The following is a 23,334-nucleotide window of genomic DNA, read 5'->3' on the forward strand; positions in this document are numbered from 1 at the left end:
TCTAAGGTTCTCCTGATCTCCCTGATCAGTTAACTCTGGTGGCTCACTAGAGTTGCAGGGGACAGAGGGGTCCTGTCATTCTCTGGGTCCCGGCTGACCTTAGAGGGTCAGGGCCAACATGTTGGCTGCTTTTTCCTTGGCCATTTTACTTCCTTAACTTTGGTCATCAAGTTTTTGATTCTAAATACCCAGCAAGCCAGTTTCACTCGTCTTAAAGAGGGAGTAACAGGTTATAACTTCAATATCTATAATTTGACAGTTACCCCTTTCATTTAATTGTGGTTAGTATTGGTACTGGTTAGTATTAGTAATAGCATTATATACTATCTGTCCTATAGATGATGGTGTATTATCTCAAATTAACCCAGTTTCTTTTTTTTTTTTTTTAGAAGTAGTACCTCTGCAAAACACTAATAGGCAACAGTTATAAAGTTGACAGGAAAAATACAAAATGAAATGAACAGAGAAAAACATATTCAGTTTATGTAATAGATATGAACCAAGAAAAATGACTTTTATAATTTTGAACCTTTACTTAATTATATAATACATACTCTATTTGAAACCACAATAATCTTTACAACAGAAATGAATCTTTTGAACACAACTTTAAATGAGCTGAGGTCTAGTCTATTTTGAAGCCATTCTAACATGGAGTAAGGTAGGAGCAGAGCCTTATCTCAGGTAAGGTAGGGGTCTTCACAAATAACAATACAACATTACATCTGAAACATGAATCAACCAAAGGCTAAGAGAAATTTTAACTTTCTTTTTGTGAGAAAATTTCTTCATTCTAATGTCATTAAACTTACCAATGAGACTCTGTTTCACTGTTTATGCATTTTTCATACTGTTTAAATAAGTGTATATCTCCCTGTGTGTAATCAGTATACATTCCCAATGCCCTGCTCCCTATCCCTCTAACAGTGATTTACAGTTTTCATTCACAAAGTCTCTGTGCAAAAGATGACAAATGCTAGCGAGGATGTGCAGGAAAGGGTACCCTAGTACACTGTTGTGGAAAACTGTGAGGAGAATCCCCAAAAACTAAAAATAAAATTACCATATGATCTGGAAATCCTACTTCTGGGTATGTACCAAAAAAGATTTGAAGTCAGTATGTGAAAGAGATGTCTGCACTTCCCATATTTACTGCAGCACTATTCATAATAGCCAAGGTACAGAATTAATCTCAGTGTCCATCAGAGGATGAATGGGTAGAGAAGATGTGGTATACATACATAATGGGACTCCATTCAGCCCTAAAAAGGAAGGAGACTCTGTCATTTGTGACAACATGATTGGAATTAGAGCATATTATGCTAAGTGATATAAGCCAGACACAAAAAGATAAATACTACATATTCATACTTATATGTGCAATCAAAAGCAACAGAACTCACAGAGGTAGAGGGTAGAATGGTGGCTTATCAGAGGCAGTGGAAGGGGGACAGAGATGATCATCAAAGGGTACAAAGCCTTCGTCAGGAGGAATTTAGGGGGTTTTGTTTTGTTTGGGGGTATTTTTTGTTCTTTTTGGTTTTTGAGATCTATTGCACAGTGTGGTAAATATAATTAATACTAGTGTATTGTACATCTCAAAATCACTCAGTAATTTCAAATAATCCTACCCACCAAAATAGTACTTGAGGTGTTAAGTATGTTAATTAGATTGATTAAATTTTTCCATATTGTCTTAAAAATTACGTCATCTTGTACCTCATATTCTTAATAGTTGGTCAATTATCAATATACATTTAAAAATAGATTAAAAAAGTGTTCTGTGAGCCAGAGCACTAGCATCAACTGGGAATTTGTTAGAAATGCAAGTTCTTAGGCCATAGGCCAGGACTACAGAATCAAAAACTCAGAGTAGGTTCTAGAAATCTGTTGAAACAAGTTCTCCAGGTGATTCTGATACTGACCAAAGTTAGACAAACACAAGCTATTGTAGTGCTTACAGGAGGAGTGCATCCACCAGGGGGCACAGTAAGGGTTCCACTGTTGGAAGATAAGCCTACCACTTATCATTTTATGTTCCTCATGCTTTTGGTGAATATGATTTTTAAAATTATAATTATGAATGAATGCTCTCTAATTGTACACACTAATGGGATTCACTGTGATATTTCCATACATTCATAGAGGAAGCACTGATCACATCCATCATCCTTCTTTTGCCACCCCTTCCCAGTTCCTAATAGCTAATTCCCTTAGCTTCTTGCAATTTGTTTGTTTTTTAATTTCCACATATGAGAAAAAACACATGAGACCTGTCTTTCCTGTGTCTACCTCATTTCACTTAATGTGATATTCTCCAATTCCATGTGTGTTACAAATGACAGGATTTGTTCCATTTTATGACTAAATAACACTCCATTGTGAATATGGATCATATTTTCTTTATCCATTCACCTAGGCGGATTCCCCTCTCTTGGCTATTGGAAATAGGGCTGCAATAAATAAGGATATGCAGATTTCATTTCCTTTGGGTATACACCCAGGAATGGGAGAGCTGGATTATATAGTTCTATTTTTAATTTTTGAAGAATCTCCACACTGTGTCTCATAGCGAACTAATTGACATTCCCACCAACAGTGTATAAGGGCTCCTTTTTCTCCACATTCTCATTGCCATTTGCTATTTTTTGGTTGTTGTTGAGTAATAACCATTCTAACTACGGTGAGATGGAATCTCATTGTAGTCTTGATTTGCATTTCCCTGATGGCTAATGGTTTTAAGCATTTTTTTCCATATATTTATTGACCGTTTATATTTCTTCTTTTGAGATTTATCTCTCCCGACCATTTGTTCATTTTAATTGGATTTTGTTATTGTTGTTAAATGTTTTTGAATTATTTATATATTCTAGATTTAATCCTCTGTGAGATGAATAGATGGCAAAGATTTTCTTCTATTTTGAAGGTTGTCTCTTCACTTTGTTGATTATTTCCTTTGTGGTGCAGAAGCTTGTTAACTGGATATAACCCCATTTGTTAGTTCTTGCTTTTGTTTCTGTGTTTAGGAATCCTGTCCAGGAAATTGTTGCCTGTGCCAATTTATTGAAATATTTCCCCACCTTTTCCTCTAGAAGTCTCAGAATTTCAGGTCTTACATTAAGTGTTTTTTTTTTTTTTAATCCATTTTGAGTTGATTTTTATATAGGGTGAGAGATAGAGGTCTAGTTTCAATCTTTTACACAACAATATACAGTTTCCCTGGCACTGTTTGTTTTAAAGGCTGGCCTTCCTCCAACGTATATTTTTGGCACCCTTGTTGAGAATTAGCCAAAGATAGAGGATTTAATTTTGGGTTCTCTAGTCTGTTCCATTGGTCAATGTGTCTTTTTTTAAATGCCAATACCATCTACATTGCCACCAATTCTTTCAAGTTAGTGGCATTGTGGTAGAATAAAATAGAAACTTTAGCAGCTTAAGAGCTGACAGGCTGTGCTTTCACACATTGGCACACAATAGCTCTGCTTATTGGCATTTAATCAGAGATGCTTGCAGCAGCTGACAGGTAGCTGTATCAAGGTGACTATAGTAACAGAAGCAGAAAACAAAATAACTGGGACAAAAGGCCCCCCCACCCCCACCCTCACTACCCCCAGGTTTAGTGCAGTAAAAGTCCCCAAGCTTTCTGGGCTGAAATCCCCTGGGCTGTTGACAAACTTGTACCCATATAAGGAATGTAAGACGCAGCCTCCAACAGAATTGCACCAATACCCTTGCCTGGAGTACCCAAACTTGCTTATGTCTAAAAGCCCTACTGCAGTTGGGGCTCAGACTTTGGGAATTATCACTCTGGGTTGTGGCCACTAATGAAGTGTTGCTTCCAGATCAGGTTATCCTGACCCTCATTTCTCATCATAGTATCTAGTGGCTGCTTTTTTTTTTCCCCAAATAATCTCTTCTTCATAATGACATTGCATTCTAGCTGCCAAAGTTTTGTGGTCATCATTCTTTAGCCTCAGATTTCAAAACTCTCCATTACATTAACTGAAGGCTCCTCAGTGTAGCCTCAAGAAGCTAGGAAATTCCAACAATGCTAAAACATGAATGAATCTTGAAGACGTGTTAATAGAAATAAATGAGACATAAAATGACAAAATTTGTGTAATTTCACTTATTTGAGTACCTAAGATAGTTAAATTTAGAGAAATTAAGTAGTAATTTAAATAATTAAGGCCACTGAATTGCACGCTGAGAAAGGATTAAAATAACAAATTTTATGTTTTATATATACATATATTTTACAACAAATTTTTAGAAAAGGGGGTGACATGGGTACAAGATGGACAATTAGAACAATAGGGAAAAAAATTGAGCACAGAGACAGACCTATACAATCTTGGTATATGAAAGAAGAGACATTAAAACTGCAGGAAAAAGGGTGGCCTATTAAAAATGGGATGAAAAACTGGATATTTGTATGGTAAAAGGTAACATTTAATTCCAACGTCACATTCCATAGAATTTAAATTAAAGTTGAATGACACTGTGGAACTAGGAAGGCCAAACTTCAAAACTTTTAGGAAAAAATATATGGTGATTGGGGACCAGGTATAGTGGTGCACACCTGTAATTCTAGTGGCTTGAGAGGCTGAGGCAGGAGGATGGAAAGTTCAAAGCCAGCCTCAGTAACTTAGTGAGACCCTGTCTCTAAATAAAATATTTTAAAAAAAAAGGGCTGGGGATGTGGCTCAGTGGTAAGCACCCCTGGGTTCAATCCAGGGTATATATGTGTGTGTGTGTGTGTGTGTGAGTGTGTGTATGTGTGTGTGTGTGTATCCATATCTGTATGATTGTCAGTGGCAACATTTCTTGAACAAGGCATGAAAGGCTGTGTCAGCTTCCTAGAACTGCTGGAACAAGGTGTTTCAATCTGGGTGGCTTTCAGCAACAGGAATTTATTCTCTTCTGGCCTCAGAGCTAGAAGTCTGAATCAAGGTGTCAGCCGGGCCATGATCCCTCAGTGGCCCTGTGTGTAATCCTTCCTAGTCTCCCCACACCAGAGAAACCAAAGTGAACATTTGGGACTCAGCCAGGCTTCCATTTGTTCCAAGAGGACACTGGTTTAGCTGCTGCCTTGTGTACCTTCTTTTCAGAGATGGAGACTTGCTAAATTTCCCAGGATGATCTTTAACTCCTGGGCTCAAACGATGCTCCTCTGCAGATCATTTAAGCAATCAAAAAGACCCCGAAAAAACTGGCTTCTTGGTCCAAGTCAATCAAGTGTTCATTAGTTACAGAGACAAAAATTCGGTCATTTTCCTTCAGCTCAAACATCCCCCCTTGATAGATGGAATAGAGTCCATATTCAGAATCTTTGGACCAACAACTATTTCTGGCACTTTTCATCAGCAATATAGGGTCAGGATAGTCCGTACATTTGTAAATATACTGTACCAACTGTTTGCTTTTCTTTTTGGTATCTTTTGAAAGTATTCCTGAAGTTTCTTCAATTTCCTGAAATCGAAAGTATGTTTGGGAATAGATGTAATAAAGACCTGTTTGATGGATGACAAGTTCTCCATTCCTCAAGTGCAAATTTTTCAGGAATGAATGTCCCTTCCTTGATGACTCCCAGGATTTTATTTTCTGGCCCAAAGCCTTTTCACTCTTGGAGTCTGGATGAAGATGAGAGACAGAGAGTTAACAGAAGAGAGATTATAGCAAAGCAAGGACTTCCCCAGCAGCTCTGCACAGCTGATATTTTTGCTGGGTTTGCAATGGATTTCAATTTAATACCGAATTTCTTGCCCCTTCAATATTATGTGGATTATAAATTCTAGTCATATAGGAAGCAGGAGGTTCCTGCATCATTGTGATGTTCTGGAAGTTCCCTGCCTTACTGTAGCTCATCTACCTCTTATACCACACCTGACACGCTCAGCTCTGAATAGTAACCCAGGGCATGATCCACTCAGGTGGCAGTTTTTACTCCTGAGCAGAGCTTCTGTCTTAATCCCCCTTTCCTCCTTTCCTGTGCTGGTGGGTCTTTTTAAGTTCCTCCTTAGTCTTTCACAGTTCTCCAAAGTCAAAGATGCCACCCAAGCAGAAGGCATTTTTAATTTAAAAAATGAGAAAGGCACAAATTTGGACAAAGGAGCCTATATTTAAAGATCCTCAGGTCCCTGGATCTTTAACTCTCAAAGATTTTGAGTGAAAAAGAGCTCTATAAAAATATGGACATTTTTAAACTTTGGTTTCATCTTCCTGATTACTGCAAAATTTAGCTTTTTAAGAGCTTAAAACAATTATCAAATTTGTTGATAGATAACAAACAGTAACATTGTAATAAATCTTACTTATAGGTAGCACATGTCAATCATTTCTAAAACATGATTTTAGGAATACCAAGGAGACAACTGCTCAGGAATATAAACAACTCTCCTAAATAGCTTTTTCATCTCTTAAGTGATTCTTAAATTTCTTTTTCTGGGATAAAATCTTTCCTAAAGAAAAAAAGGTGACTACTTATTGAGTACTCACAGTAGGCTGGACAGTTTGCATGTGTTACTATTAATCTTCACCACTTTATGAGTTAAGGATGATCTCTATTTTGCATATGAAGACATTTAAACTTGACTTGCTTAAATAATTTGCTCTAAACATATCTAGGTGAGGAGGAGCTGAGTATTCACACTTTAGTATTTATACTGTCAGAACCATGCACTTCCTACGGTATTACATTGACACCCAGTCCTACAGAAAAAACTGGACTTAACATATTTAGGTAAACTGTAGCACCCGGATTTAGGTAAACTGTATGGAACTGACATTTTTGTGAATGAAATATGCTCTTATGTTGGCAATGTCCTATGACTCAACTTACAACGGCCATGAAGAGCACATAATGATTCATAGTGAAAGTACATGGATTAGAACCTTATAAGAAAAGGAAGATTTGACACACGTGCAAAAAAGGAAAATGCAATGCCATTGAAGGTGAGGAGGGGAGGGAGGATATCACTTTACAGATAAAGAAGAATAGCAAAAAATGGAAGCCTAGAAATTTCAAAGACAAAATTCTTTCCTTCATATTTTCCCCGAAGCCAGTTTTGCCGCAGCAGTAATTGAGCTCTTTGTCTGTAATTTTGCTTCTGAAAATAGTCAATCTGAAACTTGATTATTACAAGCATCTTCTAGATTGCCATGTGAATATTTTAGGTAGAAATTAGACAAATTAAATTCCTTGGAACAATGCTTCCGTTGGCTACCCTTAGGCCAGGTGTTATTTTTCAGTGCTAGGATCAAACCCAGGGCTTCATGCATGCTGGGCACATGCTCTACCACTGAGGTACATCCCAACCCTAAATTGGATGTTTGTTGTTTTTTCTTACCTGGATCTAAGAATGTAATGCTTCTCCGAGTGGTCCCTGTTATGTGAGCTGCTACTCTCTGAGGTCTTCTTTCTCTTTCTAAGGAAGAAATAGCTTGTTTTTCTAAAAGAAAAATGACAAAGACTCATCAGCACTGATCAAACTAGTCCTCAAATAAGTTCTGCTCACAGGTGCTGTCAGTCAAGAAGCACATTGGGCTTCCAAAGTTGATTCTAGGAGTTTCATAAAAAGATAGCCCATGTTTTAGTAGGATGGTCAATCTACTTCAACTATGCTTGATTTGAAAAGTACTTTAGCCAGAAAGAATGAGCACTAATGTGAATTATAATTTATCAGCATCTCAGAGGCAAGGACCAAGTAGAATACAACAAAAGGCAACAAACAAACAAAAATTAAAAAGACACAGTGGACTTCTAATAATCATGCTGAATGACTTAAAGTGTGCAAATAATCATATATTGGCAAATTTCCTCTTTGAGTTACATATGGAAAAAATTAGAGTGGTAGCATTTTTTTTCCACTCCAATATTTTCCATCTCAATTGTATTTTCCTCTTTGCTAGGTACTACTGATGCTAAAGGAGTGGAATAGCAATTGTTCATAGATGCTACAAACTGGTATCTAAATAGTCATCCCCAAACCCCCCTCACTCCCACCAAAAAAAAAAAAAATAGGAATTGACATGCTGGTCCAAGATTTAGTCCAAGAACATATAAGTTGCTGATTCACGAGATCATAACAAATAGGATTTATTGACCACCATCCAAAGTACTTGAGAGCAACTTAAAAAAAAATCCCTCAAACCCTACTCTCTTTAAAAATATCAGCTCCAACTTCCCAAATATGCTCACATTGATTGTTAGAATAAGTTGTATTCTTTCGTCAAACAAATATTGGCAGGTTAACCCTGCACTACACTGTACAAGGTTACATGAATTAATCATTGATTCTATTGACTGAGTCCTCAAGGGACTTAATAGTATTTCATGAGAGATATGAATTAGAAAGTGAAAAGTTACCTATGAGAAGTAGAAATAAAGGGTGACAGGTGTGTAGAAGAGGAAAGACTCCTAGTTATTTGAGAGCCGAGGTCAGGGGAAGGTTTGTCGAGGAGATGGTGCTAAGGTCTTTTCTTTCATTTACTCAAATAAACCAAAGTGCCCACCACACCTGTGCCAGGCATTGTCCAGGACAAAAAGAATTTTAAGCAAGGAAATGCAAGAAACTGTTATAATGCAAAGATCAATATCTAACAGGGTGAGGATGGGCAGGCTGCAGGGATGGGAGAAGACATTTCTGGCGAAACAGAACAGAATCCCAGAGCAGGATGTACAAAACATTCCCGGGTCATGGTCCTGGGAGGAGTTCAGTTGCAAGCTTGAATGAGGCATCCAAGAATTGAAGATCTTGACTTAATAGGACATGGGAAGACTGAAAGGTATCCTGGGAAATGAAGAGGTATACGTTGTAGTTTAAGCCCCCTTATGTCATGGTAAAGTTTGATGGATGGAAGGTGAGAGGGCTGCAGGCTAGCAGGCAAGTTAACAGATAATTATAACTGAGACAAGCACAGTAGGCCTTAATTTAGGCTAGGAGAAGAGGGAGCCAATAGGAGTGCTGAAATTTCACAGAGGAGGATGAATGGAAAACAAAACAAAACAAAACAAAAATCCTTTCCATCTATCTGGTATTAGTTGTAAATGATTCAGAATGGGTGGCCATTTATATGATACTGAAGTCCAAATGTAGCATGGAAATGCATAGTAGATTACACATTAGACTCAAGAGTGCTCAGCTTTCAAGGTTGATGTGTCCATTTGCCTTTAACCTTGACTGTTAAATAATTCATGATGCCTTGCCTGCCCCTAACCCTTAACACAATGTTTTTAAATATTCAGTATCTGAATTCGATTTGCATTTGAGGTCATTGCAAGGATATGGGAAAAAAGATTTGAAAACAAATTTTAAAAGAGAGGAAATTTCCTTCTAGTTATAACAAATATCTCCTAGAGAAAAAACTTGCTTACATGTGTATTTGGGTGTCACCAATACATATGGGCATGCAGAGCACCTAGTGATTCATAGTGAAAGTACATGGTTTAGAATCTTACAAGAAAAGGAAGATTGGACACATGTGCAAAAAGGAAAATGCAATGCCATCGAAGGTGGGAAAGGAGGGATGCTTTACTGGGGTGAATAAAAAGAATACTGTTCCAACACTAAAAAGAGTATGTGCACCTACTATAGCCCATGGATCCAGTGAGCCTTATCAGAACTGGTGGCATGTCCAACATGCTGACAACTGCTTTTACCTTTGGGGAGATGATCAGAAAGAATGCTTAGATCCCGGGACCAGGCCTTGTCATTCATATTTAATAAAGAAAAATGAGACTTTTCACATGATGGGGAGGTTAAGAAACAGTCTCTTCTCTACCAGATTGCTGGCATGTGTGTTCAGTCATGTATGGCCGGTCGTATGGAAAAATGGGGACATGGTGAGCCAAATGCAAAGAAGTAGCAAATTTAATTCAGTCATTTTATTTACAATGTTCATTTAATCATTCCAAAACTATGATGAATAACATTCTGGATAGAGAGGTGGTGTTGGCACACTGTGAATACACTAAATGGTCCACTTTTAAATGGTTAACAGTGTGCTCTGTGAATTTAATTCAACAACAACAACAACAACAACAACACACACGCGCACGCGCACACACACACACACACACACACACGGACTTAAAGTAGTACAATAAAGGGGCTGGGTGGGAAGTCAGAATCACTAGGCCTGAGGTGTACAGTTAGGTGCAGGGTGTAGAGAGGTAAGAAAACAGAAATGTATTCTGTCTTTACAGATCTTGAACCCAGTAGGGAAGCAGACATCAAGTAGTTTTAAAATACATAAAAATAGAAGAGGTGGACAAGGTGAGTGTGATAGAAATAACAGTGTAGGGAACCTTGCTTAGACAGGTGCGAGGAAAATCCTCTGTAAAGAGGGGACAGTTAGATGATCCACGATGAAGAGGGAGGAGCCCGGGATGGAAGATGGCAGATGGAAGGGTAAAGAAGTTGGCCTGGGCTACCACAGTGCTGGGGAATGTGGGTCAAGAGAAGGCTGCTGATCATGAACAGGAAGGTAGACCACAGGATGAAGATTGCGGTTGGCTAGAAAGATGTTCAGAGGAGGCATGATGCAGGAGAGGCTTTTGCTCATGGTCAGATGCAGAGAAGATGGGTAACTTTGGGGGAATCTTTTCTACTTCACTTCCTGCCAGGTTTCAGAAAAGATTTAAGGTGGCTTATTTAAAACATAAGGTAAAAACCAGTTAAGTGAAGAAATTGAGGTGAAAAGGAAATTCATATGGGAAAAACAAAATTGAGAGGAAGTAAAGTTCTGGCTATAGGCAGGCCACAGATTTGGTTCTGAACTTTCCAGCTATTGGTGCAAAGATTAAAATAGAGTCAGTAAGTGGCTTGAGACACTGGGCAGCAGGCTAGAGGTGGGTGGGCAGATGGGAGCAAAGAGGAGAACAGAAAGGTATTTACCTTGTCATGAATTTGACAAATTAGAAGAACAACAACAACAAAAAAATCACTACCTTCAACTGTAGGAATGGTTTCCTCATAGGTTCTCAAAATCATCTGCAAATAGTATTGAATAAAGCTTGTTAATTCTCTACAAGTTTTCACCCGCTATAGAATATGCCTATGGCTCTTCTTGCTGATGTCTAAAAGGACATTTCTATATAAGATACCAACTTAGCTTTAAGCTGTTGATTGAACTCAGTGTTTGTATGGGGAGGGCCGAGGGCAGGGATGAATAATGAGAGCGTGGTCCCTATGCAATGACGAAGGGAGGGTCTTCTGCCCAGGAAAGTTCTGTTTCTGGATGAAGTCTTTGGAAGGTCACACTTGGAATGATGCAGGTCGAAGAGGCTATCTGCCAAGTCAGGACAGCCTAAAGTCCCCCAGGCCTCCATGAGGCCCCCTGTGATAATCATGTCATACCACTTTCTGTTGGGGGGACACATGTGTGTGTATAAAAGCATGGCATGACAAAGTCCAGCAGCTTGAAATTATTGGACAGATCCAAATCTTAAAATGTAATGAATACTTCTCTCTCATGATGTCCACAGACATTCACACCCACCAGGGTATAGCCTGGCAATACCATGTCATTCTCTCGTTTCTGAAAACGTGGTCAAGATATACTGTACATAAAGATATTTCACTGAGTTGCCATAGCTTCACTAAACATCTAGCTTCACTAAAGCCGCCTCTTTGGGCTAACCAATGGGGAAAAACAGCAAGAAAGTGAAAATTGAACCTTTGTATTTAACAAGCAAAACCCAGCTAGGCTCACTCACAGCTTCTGGACCCGCTTCATTCAGCTCAGTCACTCCTGAGGGCTTGGGCCATCGCTGCCTTCCTTTCCTCATCACTGTCATTAATTTTGGAATTGCTGGAACCTGCCTCCTCTGTACCCCCACCCCAAAGCAGAGGCTCTGTGCTTCTCCCTCTGCCTCCAACCCTAACCTGGATAGGGCTAGGAGTCAGTCCTGTGGGCTCTGGTGTAGGGATGGGAATGAGGGGAAGTGAGCATTCTCTCTCTCTCTCTGTTTCTGTTTGTCTCTCTCTTTCACTCTTGCTCTTTCCTTCTCTTATTCTGGGACAGAAGGGAAGGGAAGGAGGGAGGGAAGCAAGTGAAGGGGAGAAAGGTCAGCCTCGCAGTGTGGGAAACAAAATGAGGGACTGCAAGTGTCGCTGCATAGCCTGAGTCCAATCTTGCCAATACTAGTTCTGGGAGTCTGCTCAAGTTACTTTGCTGATCCGAACTTCAATTTCTTTATCTATTTAAAAATGTATATGGCCCAGTGCAGGGGTGCACACCTGTAATTCCAGCAGCTCCGGAGGCTGAGGCAGCCTCAGTAACTTAGTGAGGTCCAAAGCAACTTAGCTAGACCCTGTCTAAAAAAAAAAAAAAAAAAAAAAAGGCTGGGGATGTTGCTCAGGATTCAATCCCTGGTACCAAAAAGCAAAGCAAAAGCAAATAAAACACAAAACAATATCTGTGTGTGTGTGTGTGTGTGTGTGTGTGCATAAAACTTTGATTTTATATATACATAATACCATGTTTTCTTCCTCAGAGAGCTGCTGTGAGGATTCAATGAGATAACACAAAATGGGCATTGGCTGCTTACTGGAAATAAAATGTTTAACCGTTGTGATGCATCTAATATAAGGGGCAGTTCTTTCCCCACTCTGGCCCCCACCTTCCATGTCCTCCTCCAGCTTCTTTCTACTCTAGTTGGTATCAGAATCTAAGAAGGGGAGAAGGAGAGTTGCAGAAACACACATGTAAATTCTCTTGTCTCCCCACTGCTGCTCCCCATTCCTCAGTCTCCAGGTGTCTACCACAGTTCTGCATCTCTCCCTGTTGCTGGGTTTCGTTTTGCCCTCCAGCCTCCAGATCCCAGGGACTTTGGAATTCCATTTCTGAGGTTCCTCTGGAGCCTTCCACAGCCTGTGCTTTTTCTAGCTTTTGCCTGCCCCTTCCCCCTGCTTCCCCCCCCCCCACCAAGTCATTGCCATTTGAAGTGAAGGAATCACAGCTGCTCAGTACTACTGCGGGGGGAGGGACAGCCAAGACCACATTTCTAGGATGAGCACAGAGCAGGTGCGTTCCTAGGCCACCCAGGTGGAGATACAATTTCATTTCCTGTGGAAATAGCATCGTGGTGATGTCTGAACTTGACTTTGTCTCTCAACAAGCTGCTGCTTCCTCTCTTCTCCTGTGCTCCCAATCAGAGCTTTGCATGTGATGTTGTCTGAGGTCCCTTCCAGCTCTGACATGGTGTGGATCTTATTCTACACTTGGAAACCCACCTAGATAGTGTACACCAGACAATGGACTTTACAGACATGTCTAAAACACATCCTCCTCCTACCTTGGGAATTCCCCAGTATGTCTTTAAACAATGATAGCAAACATGGGCTTGTTTTGATATTTGTGCTCTCATCTGATGTTTTCAGCAAATATTTTTAAATGCCATCTTACAGAGAAGGGAGCAGCCAGAGAAGAAATTGATTCAATTGAAGTCACATTGCCAAAAATGAAATCAATCACATTTAGTAAAATTAACTATTAGCTAACACAATATTTCTGCTAGAGGTCTCTTAAGCAATGTATATAAATAGGTATATTTTTGTAATTTGTCACTTAACTGTGAACTGAGATATCTTCATCTTTGGTTCTTAAAGTATCTCTTTTTCCCTTTTCCTTTCATTCTTCATCACTGTGTGCATGCATAAATAAATATGTATTTAATTCCAGAGAGCAATAATGTGGGAAGCATATAAAACATCATTATTTGGCTTCCTTTATCTTCTGAATGAAGACCAAAAAAAAAAAATCACACCACACAGCAAGACCTTGAACACATTTCCTTGTCTGTGCCTCAGTTTCCACAAGTGAGATTAAAAGTTTAGACTAGAGGAGGAGGCTCTGGGGTATACCAGAAATCAGCCAGGACCTATCATTTTGTGCTACGCCAGTGTTTCCTAGTTCTGTGAATCTGGGGAAAAATCACTTAAACACTCTGGGCCTCAGTTTCCTCTTTTGCAAAATGCAGAGTCTAGTCTTGATAGCTTAAGGATTCCTCCTCCTCTGACCTTGTGCACCTGTGAGGGAGGTTACCTACCTTCCTGACAAACTGTCGGAGTTGCCACTTCCCTTGCCAGCAGGGGCTGTTCATAGAATCTTCATCAGTGGGGTCCCAAAATCGGTCATCTTCCTTTAAGAAACAGGCAACGACACCTTGGAAGTACTTGTCCTGCATCTGGGTTGAAATGGAATATACTACAATGTTATACACCACAGCTTTCTGCCTTTCTCCAACTGGAAGTTAAAACAATGGAAACGGATGGCGGATTCAGAGAAGTTACAGCACCTTGGATAAAAGTAGGCCTGCTGTCCTTTGCTCTTTGGCTAAAAGCAAGCAGTTGAATATAGGGGGAAAGGTTGTGACACATTTCAGACATCCTGGGTCCTGGTGCCATCCCTGACCTCATCTTTAAGCAGCTGTGTTGTCTCTCCACCATGCTTCCTCTCTTCCCTAGGTGCTGCTAAGCAGAGCTTTGAACATAGTGATGTCTCGGGTCCCTTCCAGCTCTGTTGTGGTTGGATCTCATTCTAAACTTGGAAAGCCACCTAGATACAGAATAGGCGGGGAGGTCAGTTCAAATTCCAGCATCCTAAATAAAAATTAGACCCTTTGATGTATGGGCAATCCCCTTTTTCTTAATCAGAACCCAGGTGGCTGAGGAGATTCTGTTATTGATGTGATTTCTGCTAGTCTGGGTGGCATTGTCTGGACCTGTCCCAGAAATCTCCATGGTGCCTCATTAGATGTTTACACTAGCGAGAGACTCGTCTGCAGAGACCTGAAATACCATCTGAAGTTTTGCTGTTTCTTCTGATTGAGAGTAAATATTTATACAGCCGGATCATTGTCAACAAAGTCCTCACCCTTGTCAACAAATCCTTGCTAGATGTCACACACACACACACACACACACACACACACACACACACACACACACCAACCATCCAGAACATTCCAGGCTGTTATCTGATTAAGAAAAACAGAAGTTTTTCTTTTTATTTCCTTCTTTCCCTTTTGATTTTATTTTCCTAACAATTGAAATTTAAGAGATGTTATTTCCCTGTAAAAAATTAGTTGAGTTACCTTTATCTGGGGAAATAAATGGGAAAATAATTATTTTTATCTATTATTTGAAGTTAGTTTATGCAATGCTTGAAGGAGCAATCAAATTTAATGACAATCTTTTAATTTATGCATAAAACAATCTCATTTTAAACAAAACTTCCTGTTTATGACTCAGCCATGTACCCCTTGGATTTTTAATAAAGGTCTCTCAAGTGTAAAGGTACAGATTGGAGTTAATAAATTCCTTCCACATTCCCTAGTACATTTAGTTATTACTTTTAAATAAATGGGTTTTTTAAAAAAAATTTTCTTTCTTTTTATTTTATTTTATTTTTTGGTACCAGGGATTGAACCCAGGAGGGCTTAACCACTGAGCCACATGCCCATTCCTTTTTATTTATTATTTTGAGACAGGGTCTCCCTAAGTTGCTTAGGGCCTCACTAAGTTGCTGAGGCTGGCCTTGAGCCCATGATCCTCCTGTCTTTCTTTTCTTTTCTTTTTTTTTTTTTTAAACTCTAAGAATAGAACTTTGGGCTGGCCACTTCCAGCTTAGTCATGGCGGTTAATGCTACTACCAACCCAACCATCACAGCTGCTGCTCCTAGAGCTTGTGGACAGGTGTGCAGGATCAAAAATTTACATTGTGATCAAAAGTAATAAGGAAATGATAGGTACACTTCTAGGCTTTAATGACTTTATCAACACTGTGCTGGAATCACACCAGAAGGAACAAGGATTACTCAATATTAGCTCAGATTTTGCTAAAGGAAATAATAATATTGGTTCCTGGAGGAGAAGAACCTGAAGTAGGAATGAATTTCCTTGACTTATGCTAGTTTCAGTTTTGTTATATAATGACAGCACAATAGAATTGTTTTAATCTTTTGGATTTTCTCAAGTTTCCTGTTATAGGGAAATGCTTTGAAGATGTATTGTATAACCATTTTTTTTAAGTTAATCATGATTATCTTGGAAAAAGAAGAAAGGAACTTGTAAAAAAATAAAGGTGTTTTTGGTTACCTTACTTATTACACAATAGTAGCCAATGAAATAACAACAAACAACAACAACAACAAAAGAGTAGAAGAATCTCATAAATGCAGTTGAGGATGGCCACCTGGACCCACCTGAGTGGTGGAATGTGTCTGGCGATGGAATTAGACAGCCTACCTCACACCTGCCCAACCCACACACCTCTATTGGGAACAGCAAGTTGCCTCTCCAAATACCTTAGGAGTTGAATAGCCTTTCAGAGAGGGAATTCAGTCACATATGGCTCAGAAGCGTAACAGGGGACCACTTTGTGCTTTGGACATGACTTTTGCTGCTCTGCCACTGTGGCTGATTTTAAAACTGACATTTTCCCCCGATTTCTCGTCTTCCTCTCCCTCTCAATGTCCCTAACCTTGGGAGAAGCAAGATTACCCTTTGCCCCATCCTAGGCTGTTATCTGTCCTTGAGCAAACCCATACCACAGGAATAAACTAATTCAAACTTCAGGATGGTCTCAGAAGATCTAAGAAATGGCTACTTCTCAGGGCCACAAGTAGATTATAGCCCCCCAACCAAGCACGCCTGAAATGCAGCTTTTGAATTACCTCTTTAAAAGCCCTCTGGTCAGATTCACAGACTCTGGAACAGGAATCCCCTGTGTTTCTCCTTTGCTAGCAAAGCAATAAAATTTCTTTTTCCATTTTCTCAAAACTGTGTCCTCATTATTATTTTGAAATCAGGGACGAGGACCAAGCTTTCGGTTACAGAAGCAGGAGACCATATCTAGCAAATGGGGGACAGGGATCAGGGAGGAAGAGGGAAGAGCTGGAATGAGCTACAGGATGAAGACTGTTATAGGAAAAGCAAGTTTTCCTGGTCACTGTCTCAGTGCAGCCAGTCTGAGGAAGTTCTGCCAGGCTTTGGTTTTATGAAACCCCATCAGCAGGCTCATAAACACTGGTAACTTGTTGGGGGAAAAAGGTGTGCCTGACAAGAAGGGAGGGAGCACTTTGCTCCTTACTTCCCAGAAACTGCAGGCTATTTCAACAGGAAAGAGTGTTGACAGACAGGGAGAGGCAGAGTTGGCTGCCTCTGGGTCAGGCCAGCATCCTGACAGGGGTTAGCAGCAACCTATGACCCCGAGTGGAATTTGAGAAGGGTGGAAATACAACCCAAACAGCAGAGGCCAGTTCAGGCTAATGCCAAGTGTGAGTGAGTGCCTGTGATACCTTTTGGATTTTCTAGAAAATCTGTCAGGAGGTGGAAGGGGGAACTGTGAAAACTGAGTAAGGTCCTGGGAGATTGACAAGCTCGTGTTACTTATGGCTCAAAAGTAAATGCAGCCTAGAAACTTGCAAAATACACTGGCAGCCAGAGAAACATAGAAAAGTAAAGAACATGTTTTGAAAGTATAAATGGAAAACAAAATACTCCCCCAAAGTAAAAATAAATAAAACAGAACAAACAGGCAAACACTAAAAGCATCCACAACCCCACCCCATAGTTAACCTTTGGATGCTCTCTCTTGTTTACAGGGTTATCAGACTGCCTGTATACAATTTTTGCATATAGTTGTTTTCTCTTAATATTCAAATTGGGCATGGCAATGCACACCTGTAAACCCAGCAACTTGGAGAGTGGAGGCAGGAGCATTGAAAGATTGAGGCAAGCCTCAGCAATTAAAAAAAAAATAAAAAAAAAAAAGAAGGACTAGGGCTATAGCTTAGTGGTAGATTACCTCTGGGTTCAATCCCCAACTGTCCTACCAAAGACTATACACAAATATCACATTCTTTAAATTTGCATGAAAACCACACATGATAGCATATATTCTCTTATGAGATTCACTATAGAAAATGTATAATATCCTGAAAAATAAAATGGAGGGCACCTCTTACCCTCCTACCTAGAGAGCATACTTATCAACATGTTGGTTTTTGTCTTTCTAGACATTTTTATACATAAATATTGAATTTTGAAAAAAAAAATCCAGAGAGGATGCTTCACCACCTTCCTCATCCTCATGTATTCCTTGTATCATGATGTTTGGTTGTACTTTTGCAGGTCTTGGCCTGTTCTAGTGACTGTGTGGCAAGTTTGTGCTGTGGTGAGTCCAACAACGATTAATCAGATGTCTCTTGCCCTCCTCCCCCCCCCCCCCACATCCTTTCTGTCTCAAAGTATGAGCTTCCTGCAGCTCACTGCAGACTGGACTTTCTTTAGATAACCACATGTGGGTGTTGCGGCTGGGGGATGCAGGAGTTCAGGTTTCATTCCTGTGGCCCCTGGAGGCACAGTTTTGTACCAATTCCTGTTCTTTAGCTCCAGAAGCCCTTGGTTCTGAGAAGTGGATTTCCATGGTGACTGCTTTGGTGCAGTCACAACATGGCAGCTGCCTAGGCCAGGGCCAACCAGTCCTGGTGGGGCTTAAGATCAGGAAGGCAGATTCCTGTGCTGTCACAGAGATTTTAAGTTGACAGCTTTGGCCCTCCCCGCTCCTCAAACATTAGTCTCTGATCATCATTTTCTGCAAACCACAAATAGCATAAAGAATCATTTATGGGGATCTATAGAGAAGGATCCTCTTTTCCCTCCCTGTCTATGATGTCAGAGTGATGGGCCATTTCCTTGCCATGAAACTTTCACAGAATGACACAGACTTTGGAGTTTCCATACATGCCTCCTACTCGCTGGTCTACAGGCTTCTTGTGATGGTCCAAGTCAATGTTACCGGACCTTCTTTGACACATGCGCCATCCTATAGACCTTGCTTACTGAATTTTCTGCAAATTTTCAAAGGTAGAAACCTGTAATCTGTCTTAGGAAATTGCGGCTTATGCAGAATATGCTTTTTCAAATTCCGCACAGATTCTCAAGAAAATTCAGATTTATTTCCCCTTGGAAAAATTCCTGATGAAGATGGTGATACCTTCAAAAAAATCTTTCAACAGAAATTACTATGGCTAAATTTTTTGAGCACTTGCTTAATAGCCAGTTTCAAAAGTTAGGCTTAATCTTCTACTAACTTTGTCATCTTGAAAAAAAAAATTACCTAATTTCCCTAAGCCTTAGTTTGTTCACTTATAAAATGGTATAATTATACTGATTTTTATAAGATGGCTATGAGTATGACACAGTGTAATAGTTATCAAAGTTTCTGGCATGCAATAATTGTTCAATATCTGTTAATTCTCCCTTTATAGTGATACTCTCAATTAATTCTTATGCATGTGTATGCTCATGTAACTATGCAGTCAAGAAAAATATGCATAAGTGGGGAGATGTTAAGCTTTATTTGAAATTTACATTTTTTAAGTAGAAGTTTTAAAAACTTGATTTTATACACAGGCAACTGCATAAATCAGCTCATCAGAGGATCCATTCAGTCTTAAATAAGCAGATCAATTTATGATGTGTATAACTGATAGAGCTGCTTGTTTATGGAGAAAGAGCTTCACTTTTTTTATACTATAAAGTTAACAAAGGGCTTCAAATACTGGCTTCAGATCAGTACACATAGCAGCATTCTGGTCTCTTTTTTCCAATATTTTTTATTGGTGCATTATAATTATACATAATGGTGGGATTCATGTGGGCACACAAATATAACAATATAATTTGGCAAATATCATTCCTCAGTATTTCTCTTTTCCCTCCCCTTCTCCCTTGCGCTAGTCTCTTTTTCTACTTTTAATGCTCTTCCTTCAATTTTCATGAGGTACCCCCCATCTTTCTTTTCCTTTTTTCCTCTCTCTACCTTCTATGAGAGAAAACATGATCCTTGACCTTCTGGTTCATTTTGCTTAACATAATGCTCTCAAGTTCTATTTATCCTGCAAATGACATAGTTTCCTTCTTATTTATGGCTGAATAAAACTCCATTGTGTCTGTGTACCACATATTCTGTATCCATTCACCGATTGATGGACACCTAGACTGTTTCCATAGTTTGACTATTGTGAATTGGGCTGCTATAAACATGGGTAGCAGCTTTCCAGTCTCTTATGTGGACTTAAAATTAAAAGTATGATTATAGTAATATCTATTTTCCTAGAAATACACAAACTCTTCAACATGCCCTCCAATAAAGCCTTCTTTACAGGTCATCTAATGTGTTAGAAATCCTAGGGTGTCTTGAGGAATCAGACACATATTCAGAAATAGCTTCATAAGGCAAAATGTTCTGCAGAAGGGTGTGCTACTGAACAAAGTCTGCCAAGCAAGTGCACATGAGTGAGCTGACTACCTGTTTTTATCCCCAGTGCAATACTGCCCCTTGCTCTGATAGGAAGAGCCTAGGGTTACAATCTCTGCAATTGGCTAATTTTAAAATTGGAGCGGGCAAAGGAAAGGGTTATTTCAAGAAATCCATAGCCTAAGGTGCTATTGTGTAACTTTCCATTCTGCTCTATTTCCCCTCTGTAGGCATTTCTTACATCCCAATCTTACATTTAAGGCTAAATACTATATTCTGAAAATGGACCACCAGATTTTCTATTTCTCACAAATGGTCAACGTAATTTTCATAATGACTTACAAAAAAGAATCTTCTTCTTCCATTTCCAAAGGAAAAATTCCCAACCAACTGAGATAACCAAATTTACACTCCATAGGGTATACAAACTGCATTTCCCTAACAGACAATTAGAAAGCACTCTATAGCTTTTGTGCATTTATATTTTTCTGGGACTCAGCTTTGCATTTCCTAGTCACCAGCAGATTTGGTGTTGCAGGATGTACATCATGAGCTGTACAGTTTTGACCATGGGTATGCTGCTGTGGAAGGAAGAGCATTAGTTAGGCATTCACAGTCCTGGTGCTAGCTCGTCCCGTGTAAGCTTGGGTAATACATATCTCGTGTGGGGGGGGGGACCTGCTTTCATCATCTATAAAATGAGGATGGGACTGGGGGGGAGGTATCCAAAATTTCATGCAGCTCTCAATTCTCTATTATATAATATAGAATTTGTCAAAATATACATGAGAAATTAAAAACTGACTTGGTTTATTTGAGTTGGCATTTATGGTTGGTTTATTTTACATTCACAGTTTCAAAAGTTTTAGATAGTTGAAAAATCATAAACTAAAGTGACACTAAGTCTTTTTCTTTGTATTCATACCTGTTTTTCACCTGGACTATCCTGAGCATAAAGTGACATTTGTATTTTCAACTATTTTCTCATGAATAGTCAAATACTGAGTCTATTAGTCTCTCTGTTACAGACTTTACCCATGACACATCTGTGCACCGGGGTAGGCAGAAAGCCAGTCCTTTGTGTTCACACTCGTTATTGTCAACACAGAAATGCCATAGTTCTGAAGCTAAAATGCACTTCAAGGAAGTTTTCCTCCACCCCTCACTTGTTCTTGGAGTAATGAGAAACCTGACATTGGTTCTGATTTTAGTTCAGACGCAGATTATTCTACCTGCTAACTTTTAAAAGTCTGGCTTGTCTATGTGAAGAAATTCTACCTACTAACTTAAAATATTAAACAACAACAACAAAAAAAAAGGAGTGGGAGAGAGAGGCTGGCATGAAGTCTGTGCATAAGCAAACAGTACATAGGTATTTGTGCAAGGCTCACCTCTGAATGTTTTCCCATGTCTGTCTATGGTCCACTGGAATTAACCTCAGCTGGAACCTTATTAAGGGTTTAGTTGTTGGGTTTAGGTTGAGCCCCAACTCTCTTTTTGCTGTCTGTCTCTTAAAGGCTCCCACCATGTTTGTGATGGTTGTTCACTTATATAGCCTGTTTTTAGAGAGCACCTGCATGGGAGCCATATGCCAGGCTCCAGAGGTGTCAGAAGTAGATGCAGCCTCTGCTCTGATGCCCTCACCCACAGGAATTCAAGCATTTCGCAGGAAGCACTGCAGAATGGTATCAATTTTAAAAAAGCAAATGCATATAAAACTAAACAACAACAACAAAAACCCTTAAGAGTTTTGTTCCCTACATCTGCTAGTAACTGGTAGAGCCAGTTCTGTAACTGAGCTTGTTTTTGCACAGTCTGCTGAACCTACACCTCCATGAAGTCCTTGGGAATGATAAACATTAGGAGTTAGAATCTGCACACAGAAAGAGATTTTCTTCCATAGTAAAGTTTTCAAGGAGCAGTGAGCTGAGAGGCAGAGAGGAGGGCCACCTGACAGTTGCTGAGACTTGCCTTTTTTACTGACCTGCTTCAGCTCATTGGTGAAGTAGATGTAAGTCACAGCCACACACAGGGACTGCAGGAGCACTGTGAAGATCAGAATCAGCACGCAGGACTGCCCTGGACTGGAGCTCGCCACGGTCTGCATCATGGCCATGATCCTGTGAGGGTCTGATCGTCCCATGTCAGCCAGGCAGCAGCAGGCTACTACGAGGAAACAAAAATCCCGGGGGTGGAGTTCGTTCGTTTTAGTTTCATTTCTGTCAACATGATGATGAAGTTCACAGAACACTACTAGGGAAGCCAGCAGGAGCAGAAGTAAAAGTCCCAAAGGCTTTCCCCATTCTATAACTATGTCAGGTATCAAGTTGGTGAATGCATTAAAAAAAAAATTCAATGTGCAAGGGTATGAGTTCAATCCTCAGCACAGGAAAAAAAGAAAAAAAAATCACCAGGAAATCTGTTAAAAAAGTATTGCTGCTTGGACTCCACCTCACATCCCTTGAACCTGCCCTCTGTTCTACCCCCATTCCTCTGAGGCTAGAACAGAGCAATGTGATAAAGCTTGCATCATGGTGGTAACGGGGAGAAGGGAGGCCAATACCCTGCCCAATATACTGTGCCCTTCTCTGTCCTCAACTCCCTTTGCCCTCTTCTCTTTCTTGCTTTCCTTCTTTCTACAATCCCCTCAGCTGAAGATGGCTGGGGTTTTATTTTATTTTTCCTATTACATCCTCATTCAATTATAGAGCCCTAAGCCTTTCACCCTGGCTGCCATTAGCAGAAGCGCTGTCTTTCTAAATGATAGGAGAATTCTTATGACTTGAAACTTCCATATCTGGCTTCCCTTCTGTTACCTGAGGTGTAGAAGAGGGTTTGTGCCAGAGTGAATAAAGAAAAATGCAATCCTTTCATAGCAACGACATTTCTGCATAACCCTATTTTTGAATGGCAGAATAACATGTCTTTCCTTTTGCAAACATTCTGAAACAAATTCTCCTCTCTTTCCCGCACCCCAACCCCCTAACAAGGTAATATCTACTGAGTCAAACTGGAGAGGGAGGAAATAGCTAACATACCCAGAAGTTAGAGGGGGAAAAAATG

The 23,334-nt window shown here is 39.8% G+C and overlaps 1 protein-coding gene and 1 pseudogene across 1 annotated transcript; one reads left to right on the plus strand and one right to left on the minus strand.

The window, feature by feature from the left end:
* Positions 1 to 525: 525 nt before the first annotated feature.
* Tnfsf10 (TNF superfamily member 10) lies at positions 526 to 22,462 on the minus strand. Its single transcript, XM_026395008.2, has 5 exons — positions 22,256 to 22,462; positions 14,054 to 14,191; positions 10,952 to 10,994; positions 7,350 to 7,451; positions 526 to 5,633 (listed from the first exon to the last, which is right to left on the minus strand). The coding sequence occupies exons 1-5, from the start codon at positions 22,412 to 22,414 to the stop codon at positions 5,185 to 5,187; spliced, it is 891 nt and encodes a 296-aa protein (XP_026250793.2). The 5' UTR covers positions 22,415 to 22,462; the 3' UTR covers positions 526 to 5,184.
* On the plus strand, positions 15,639 to 22,109 carry LOC113187254 (U6 snRNA-associated Sm-like protein LSm5 pseudogene; annotated as a pseudogene).
* Positions 22,463 to 23,334: the final 872 nt, after the last annotated feature.

The sequence above is a fragment of the Urocitellus parryii genome, chromosome 2 (genome assembly GCF_045843805.1).
Source record: "Urocitellus parryii isolate mUroPar1 chromosome 2, mUroPar1.hap1, whole genome shotgun sequence".
NCBI classification, from domain to species: Eukaryota; Metazoa; Chordata; class Mammalia; order Rodentia; family Sciuridae; genus Urocitellus; species Urocitellus parryii.

Excerpts from the sequence above, each read along its gene's own strand:
- Tnfsf10 (XM_026395008.2), bottom strand. The coding sequence starts at position 22,414 with ATGGGACGATCAGACCCTCACAGGATCATGGCCATGATGCAGACCGTG. Across the intron at positions 14,192-22,255 it reads TCACCAATGAGCTGAAGCAG|ATGCAGGACAAGTACTTCCA; the intron begins GTCAGTAAAAAA and ends ATTTCAACCCAG. Across the intron at positions 7,452-10,951 it reads AACCATTCCTACAGTTGAAG|AAAAACAAGCTATTTCTTCC; the intron begins GTAGTGATTTTT and ends TTTTTCTTTTAG.